Source organism: Lycium ferocissimum, chromosome 1, assembly GCF_029784015.1.
Source record: "Lycium ferocissimum isolate CSIRO_LF1 chromosome 1, AGI_CSIRO_Lferr_CH_V1, whole genome shotgun sequence".
NCBI lineage: Eukaryota > Viridiplantae > Streptophyta > Magnoliopsida > Solanales > Solanaceae > Lycium > Lycium ferocissimum.
Window position 1 is genome coordinate 13,893,196 of NC_081342.1, and position 8,151 is coordinate 13,901,346.

The 8,151-nt window shown below is 34.4% G+C and overlaps 1 protein-coding gene across 5 annotated transcripts; it reads right to left on the reverse strand.

The window, feature by feature from the left end:
• Positions 1-507: 507 nt before the first annotated feature.
• On the reverse strand, positions 508-5,217 carry LOC132049187 (F-box/kelch-repeat protein At3g23880-like). Of its 5 annotated transcripts, none has more exons than XM_059439915.1 (2): positions 3,831-5,217; positions 508-820 (listed from the first exon to the last, which is right to left on the reverse strand). In XM_059439915.1, exons 1-2 carry the CDS (start codon positions 4,876-4,878, stop codon positions 663-665), a joined length of 1,206 nt encoding a protein of 401 aa, XP_059295898.1. In that variant the 5' UTR covers positions 4,879-5,217; the 3' UTR covers positions 508-662. The 5 variants fall into 5 exon arrangements, with proteins under 5 accessions (XP_059295898.1, XP_059295907.1, XP_059295874.1 ...); XM_059439924.1 differs by having other exon boundaries at positions 618-820; positions 3,836-5,215; XM_059439891.1 differs by having other exon boundaries at positions 687-820; positions 3,574-5,213.
• Positions 5,218-8,151: the final 2,934 nt, after the last annotated feature.

Below are 8,151 nucleotides of genomic sequence, written 5' to 3' on the forward strand. Positions count from 1 at the left end.
TTGATTAAAGCTGATACAGAATTCAATAGAATTTACTAACTAAATATACATTCAGGTTACAATTAAATCTGTAGAAGCAACTTTATAAAAGTAATATAAATGTTTAATTAGATAGTAAAGATAATAACATAAAGTTTTAGCATTAGTCAAAAGAATGCACTTGCCATACTTTCTTGACGACAAAAGAATTTAAGAAAAAGAAACAAAAAATTGATTTCTAAGTGACCGAATATCAAATTTTATATTTCTCACCATCCAAATCTTCCATAGAACGCACTATGACGTAATCTTATAGAATGCACTTTGAGATTCTTGCAAGAAACCATCTAATTAACTATAGCAGGTAACGTTTCACCTTGTTAGTTTGTTGCTAAACCAAAATACCTATAATAAATTGACATTTATATAAGATTACTAAAACTGCCCAAAGCACCCCACAACTATGCTTTTAAAGGTATAAATTAACTATAGTATTCTGTAGAGTGATCAAGATTTCTTGCGTTTAGTGGTGGTTTTGAAATGCACCAATATGCTTCAATAGTACGACGGTTTGAACCACTCTAATTTCACCTAGAGCATATTTGGAAGGAGATTGTATAAAAGAAACCACATATTAAAGAAACCACATATTACACAATCAAACAAGTTTAACTTTCAATGAGTCATTCAACATAAAAAAAACCAACAAAAAATACATAGGCAATCCTAACAACAAACACTAATGAGAATCCATATGACCCAAATTGCACATCAGTCAGAAGATCTCCTTGGCTCAATCTGTGACGTAGCGCCACTGCGTAAATCCGGTGCTTGCAAAAAGCTGAGACAATAAAGAAGAAATATTTGTTAATTGTTCCATGACAAAACAAGTCGCAACAACCACACAGATGTCATATAGATATCCGCCTGCACTCTGCGAAACCACAAGAGCTAAGGAATTTACCAGTCAGTTTTCCAGGAAAAGAGAAGCACGCTCACAAACTTCCCCAGAAAGTGAGAAAAAAAAAACGAACATTCTGAATATAGCATATTTCAGTGCAAGAAAGTCTCTACTGGTGCAAGAACCAAATTGATACGTGAAAAGTTCGCAAACACTTTTGAAGGAATTGGAATCAGCATGACAGGATCTTTGCTTAGTAGTTGAGGGATATGCACCAATTGTTACTCTGTAATTTTTCATGTTCCAATGAAGTTTCTACTTTGGTTTCTATTTAAGAAAAAACATTAACTACAATAATATACTCCCTCCGGTCCAAAATAATTGAGGTTTTAGACTTGGGCACATGAATTAAGGAATTCACTTCAAAAATTTAAAAGGTATAGTGACTAAAATACCCTTAATTAAGAGGGGCTTTGAAACTATAACAAGCATTAAATTTGTTCATTGAATTAAGAATGTGTCAAGGGTAAATTTGGAAAAAGAATAAAATACCTTCTTGATAGACTAAAAACCTCAATTATTTTGGACCAACTTTTAGAGGCTAAATCCTCAATTATTTTGGACCAGAGGGAGTAGCCTTCACAAATGATTTCCACCCAAAAATCAATTCTTCCTCACTCATGAAACCAACTCACCATGTCGTAATATAGGGACTGTATAATCAATCCCAACAACGTTAGTAAAGAGTCCTAAATCTTGATCATCCACATCCATTCTCTGCAAAACTGAGTTACTATTTTCACCTCTTTTTTTTTCATGTGCACCCAGAAAGTCATACTATTTACATAAAAGGATCAAACCACATTTTTTGATATATCACATATAAAGTCAACCTAATAGTCAGATCATTATTTTCCAGGATGTCCAAAAAAAAAAAAAAAATTGCTCAAGAAGAGACAACGTAAAGTGCCATTTAGTTTGAAGATGAAGTCACCAAGCACCTCAACAAAAATAAATATTTTTGTTTCATGAAACAAAATGGAAAAAGGACATTTTGCCTTCTGGATCGAGCTCGTCGCACGGGGATTGCCTAGTGCGGATTATCTCTCGTGAGTGGTTTGCGGGCTATTACACAATATCGGCGTTTACCCAATGCGCACCCGAAGAGTAGTGGCTGCGGGTTCCCTTGTCATCCAAAAAAGGAAAAAGGACAAACAAGATCAACAAGTAGATATGGCTTAAAGACATTTGTATTATGCATATGTCTTGTTCCAAAATTTTACAAAGAAACAGAATTATAACTCTTACTAGTTATTCATTATACGATTGTCTTCATCTTAGCTTATTCAGCCTTTGTTGTTGTCTCATTCTTGGTACCTTTAGCTAAAAAGGGCCAAACAAGGCTTTCAACGTAGATCTTTGCCTCAAAAAAGTTTTCACAGTTGGTAACATTGGGAAACCTGATGTCTTTAGGATTGTAAATTATGAAATTTGATCCAATCTGAAACAACATTTCACCTTCCTTTGACATGATAAACATACATGTCCAAAATATTTGGACCCTATACTCATTCATAACCCACACATCTGCGTGAGTCCACTAATGATTACACAACATAGAAAGATCACATCCTAACACTCCGAGGCACGACCTGAAATCAAAATCTCCTTCTTCATAGTAGGGTTTCTCCACCTAACCTTTCCACAATTCCCATAAGCCAGACCAATAGAAATGATGTCCAACTATTATAACTAACACGAAGATCCTGAGAAGCATTAATAGCCCAATGAAGCTTCCCATTCACAAACAAACCGGACTTAATGAATAGAAATGGCAACCTATTCTGAATAATGTCGACATTTCTCCAAGAATCACAAGCATACCGGACTTAATCACCTTTCCTATTTGTCATATTAGCTAATCGATTAGATTTCATTTTCTAATTTGTTGTCACTGTAAAAAGATTTTCTAAGATCCTTACGCAACAAACTATGTCAGTTGTCAAAAAGTTCCAAGCGAAGTAGCATAAAGTTGCTAAAGAACACCAAAGTTTCCTCTTTCCCTACGCAAGTGAAAAAGCCACAGGCAGATACTAGGCCAGACCGTAATCCATGTCCCAGAACACCCAAATTTCCTCTTTTTGCCCTATAAAGTTTTCACCTGAAGAGCCGAGGCAGGTAACGTGGGCTTGTAATCAAATGGGGCATTAAAGTGGTTGGGTGTTGGTATAACCGGGCCTAGTAACTGGCGGAGTCCGCTTGGCCTTTCTACTCTCGGCAGAATTGGGCGCATTGAGGCTTTTCTTTCTCAAAAAAAGATTTCACCTGAAGAAGATTAATTAGAACCTAGACCAAACAACCACCTTGAGAAGGACCTCGTCGTTACCGGCGCATTCACCTGGCATGATTTCCATGTTCCTGGTGCTCTTTATTTTTTATGCTGTCAAGACTCTTCACTCTAAAGGGATAACATTCCTAATAAACTGGTAAACTAGTGAAAAAAATATCCATGTATCATTTTAGTTTGAAGCTGAAGACAAAATTATTGTTCCTTGAAATAGTGCATAAAGGGAAAATGGCTAACAAGATCCTAGCAATATAGTTTTAGGATATTCTATACACATTCATTAAGTTGCTCAATATTTGAAATAACAAACAGAATTAACAGAGCTTGAGAAGAAAAGTACTCTTACAAGTTATTTGTTACTTGATTATCTTGATATGAGCTTTTTCATCCTTTTGCTTTTTGTTGCACCCTCAGTACCTTCTCTAGAAAAAGGACAAACTAGGCTTTCAATGTAGATTTCTGCTTTGGGATTGTTATCAAAGTTAATAACCTCTAAAATTCGTGACGAGTCATCCTTGGGATTGTATATCATGGAAGTTGAATTAAATGCAACCAAAATTTCACCTTTATTTGACATGAAATAGTGCAGAGAAAACAGATTACCGTACCCCACTTGATCATCAGGATACTTGATGATACACATCTTTGTCCAAGATTCTTTAACTCCATATTCTTTCATAACCCAAACATCTACATGAGTTCCGCCACAATCACAAAAGATGGAAAGATCACTTCCCAACACTCCCAGCAGCACAGAGATATCTTCGCCTTTTCCATAAAAGGGCTGCTCCACCTTTCCCCATTTCTCATTAGCCAAATCAAAAGAAATGATGTTCCAGCCCTCATACAAAAAATTACCATCGGTATACAAAAAACAAACACCATCAAAAGCAGAACTAGGCCAATGAAGTTTCCCGTTCACAGACTTACCCGAAACATTTTTTCGACACCCAATCTGACAATCATCAACCCTTCTCCAAGAATCACTCTTTAAACTATATATTCTGAGCTCACCTTGATTAAAACTGCCATACTTTAAAAAAGTAGCCACTACCTTATAATCATTATGAAACTCATCATATCCAAAACCATATATTTTCCATTGGGAAAACGACAATAGGGATATAGGAATAGGCAATTTCTTGTACTTTCTAATTGATGGATTCCATAAAAACAAATCACCGTTCTTATCCGCAAGACAAATCAATCCATGGACAGAACCTAGAATCATTTCAGAATCAGGCAAATTGTTGTACAATCCATCGGATATCATGCGATAATCCAAGTCAAATACCTCAGTAACAGACTCATCAAATAAAGAAGTAAGAGTACATTCTTTAAGATTCAACTCAGGTCCAAAACTCCACATCAGCCTATGCTTGGTGCATTCCTTGTTGTTAACAGATACACTAAGATGGGTCTTGACAAATTGAGGGCTAGAGATTAAAGCAAGCCAAGATTTTGAAACACACCTGAATTTCAAGAGGGATTTCACTGGAAGCCTTGAGAGGATTTCAGTGATGAGCTCTTGGGGCAGAATAGGTGTTCTAAAGCTCGAAACTTGCTTTGAAGTGGAAGAAAATGGAGAATGTTTAGTGGGTTTTTTGCGTTTTGCATGTTGATGGAGGGCCTCATTTCCCTCATAGTCCATTTGGGGTAAGATTCTATTGAACAAATTTGAGCTCTTCCAGTAGATAGATGTTTTTTGTCAAGTACCAGAACAAGACTGCTGTTCTTTTTTTTTTTTTTTTTTTTCCAAATATATATGTTGTTCTGAAGACTTTCGAAATTCTACTAACCTGCTATGGAGATCTAAAAAGAACTGGCTTGAACTCTTCGCAATGATAAATGTGTCACATTTTTCAGAACTCACTTTTCATCTTCTACAGTTTCAAAGTATCATTAACTCAAACTTGCTTTTACAATTTTCTAGATACAGTTTTGACTTCTAAAGCCACTTTATTCTAGAAGCCAATTCATTCCACCTACTTTGTAACCAGGAGAATTTTTATAAAAAATAAAAATATATACCCTTCAAATATTAAATTACCTTTGCAATATCAACATACTGAAAATGTAAATTACTTCTCTATCTATTTTTGTTTGTCCTATGTACTAAAGATAAATAACCATTTTTATTGTCCAGTTTAAACTATCAAGAGATAATTTATCATTTCATACCTGTTTTACCTCTATTGTTAATTATTGGATTGAGAACTTCAATGAATTGTTTGTGATTGCACAACTTTTAAAGTATGTTTGATTGATTAAATCATTAGATAAATTAGTAATAATTAGGGGTAATATAATAAAATTTTCATTCTATTTATGGCTCTTAGGGGTGTGCCAACTCAATACATGACAATGACAAGTGAAATGGACAGATAGCGTATAAAAGTTTATCTAGGAATTTTCAAGTTTAATTGTTATGGTGCATCTCTAAAGTCAATTCATTTTACGATGCGTTCTCATGAGATAATATTGATCACTCAACTACGAGTAGTTCTCTTAGAAAGTAACTTTACTTTATTGTATAATTCAAAAGTCACTCAATTAGAGTAGTTCTCGTAGAAAGTCACTCAATTTTGTTTTACAACCCAAAAATCGCTCAAATATTGATACTTCACTTAAAAAGTCATCCAACCAATTTAAATGATTTTTTCATTAAATTTTGTTGACATATACTTTTATTTTAAGCTAAATTTTCAAGAAATTAAAGGGAAAAAAAGTACTCATTTTAATTATTTTATTGACCCCCTGTCCCCACCACTTGATCTGACCCGAAAATTATATGGGCTATAAATATATGTGCCAAACATTACACTACGTATAATTTCCGGTTTGTTTTTCCTAGTATCAGTTGTCTTGGGATAATCTATATCTATATCTATTTATATATAATATAAAGTTAGGCATAAACAAAATGATATGATACGTCTCTAGGACCACCAATCTTTATTTATCTTTTATCTCCTTTTTTGACATTTTTTTACATCATTCTTCTCACTGACTATATTTAAAAGCCTATGTAAAGGCAATAAATAATTATTGTAACTAATTGAAAATAATGAAGAATCATAATATGGGCACCGTTACCTGCAAAATGAAGTCTGTGAGGCAATAAAGAATTGCACTAATAAATGATAATGAAGCGTGGCGGAGTTAATTTGAAACTGAAGAAATCGCTATATATATTAAAGCTATAGGAATAAAAATAAAAGTGATGTGACACTTTTTTTTAAAGCTATGTGACACTTTTTTTTGGCCAAGAAACATAATTATTTTTTTTTCTCCCCTATTTTTTCTCATTTATCTTATCTTATTTATTAAGAATAAAAGTCACAATTTTTATATTATTTATCATACCAAGCGTTTCATCTTCTTTATTAGAAACCAAAACTCATATGCACGTTTCTTGATTCCATTGGTATTCCCTATTAATGGTCCCTTAAAGCTCACATTAATTACAAAAACAAAGAGTGAGAAAGTGTTAAGTGACTCAAAATAAATATAAAGGGCAATCTTCTTATGTTCAAATGACTCATGCATTGTTTTCCAACACCATATTTTTAAATGGCTTAAGTTATAAATAGACCCTCGAACTTATCCGAAAAAATCATTTAAACCCTCCAATTGAGACTCGTGCCATCTGAACCCTCCAAGAAGACTTTTACTGTGCCACTTTCACACACTTTGCTGAGGTGGCACAGTGCGTACATTACACTGGTCCAAAGGGCGTGAGATGCCAGTGTTTTTGTTTTTTTAATTTGTTTCCTTTTTTTTTTTTTTTTTTTTTTTTGTTATACTCTCAGAATTTTTTTTTTTTTTTAAAAAGAGAAGTCAGAAACAGAAAATGGCAACATGAACGAAGCAGGGGCGGATCCGGAATTTTTATCCAGGATGTTCAGAAAAAAAAGAAAGCTAAATATACACTGTAATTTTTTGCCGAGGGTGTTCGAAAGTTAATATATGCATATAAATACAGAAAATTTACCCTATATATACACTGTAATTTTTTGCCGAAGGTGTTCGGGTGAACACCCTCGGTTGGCTGTGCATCCGCCACTGGAACGAAGGATCATCAGCTAGCAAGATTGGAGCCATTGGAGATCTGAAGATCATCAGCTAGCAAGATTGGAGCCATTGGAGATCTGAAAATGCTTAGTAAATCAAGAATATAGAAGTAAAATTAGCCAAAATAGAGCCATAGCTTAAAGAGAGCAATGAGCTAGACAAAGCTTGCCAGAGATGGTGTTTTCCGGCAGTACAAAACAACATTCACTAAAACTAAGAACAAATCTGGTAACAATAAAAGCAATGAAGGTCAGGGAAGGGCGAAACGCTGCTCAACGGCGTTGCTTCAATGGAAATCACCGCAGCAACGCCGGAAGAGGACATCAACAGTTAGATTTGGTCTCTTTTTGGCCTTCAAAAACAAAATATAACAAGAAGAGCAATTGAGTAGAACAATAAAATTAAAAAAATGTTAACAGTAACAAGAAAAAATGAGTTTTTTTTTTCAGTCACCGGAGTTCGACGGGGAAAAGAAGAGGAAGAATGGTGGAGAAGAAGGAGAGTGGGGAGGGGGAGGGGTGATTTTTTGGGAAGAGAGAGAAACAATGTTTTAACTGTTTTTTTAATATAAAAAAAGTCCTTTTTTATTTGTTTAAATTAAAATTCACGTGTCACGATTTTATTTGTTAGTTTGGCGTGTGAATTGCACGCTCTTTTTGTGTTTGGCTGCATATTAATTTTGTGTCTAAGTGGCACAGTAAAAGTCTTCTTGGAGGGTTCAGATGGTAGGAATCTCAGTTGGAGGGTCTAAATGATTTTTTCGGACAAATTCGAGCCTATCTATGACTTAAGCCTTTTTAAATACTTCGTAAACTTCACATTATAAAGGCTTCCAGTATTCCCTCCCATA

Excerpts from the sequence above, each read along its gene's own strand:
- LOC132049187 (XM_059439891.1), bottom strand. The coding sequence starts at position 4,878 with ATGGACTATGAGGGAAATGAGGCCCTCCATCAACATGCAAAACGCAAA.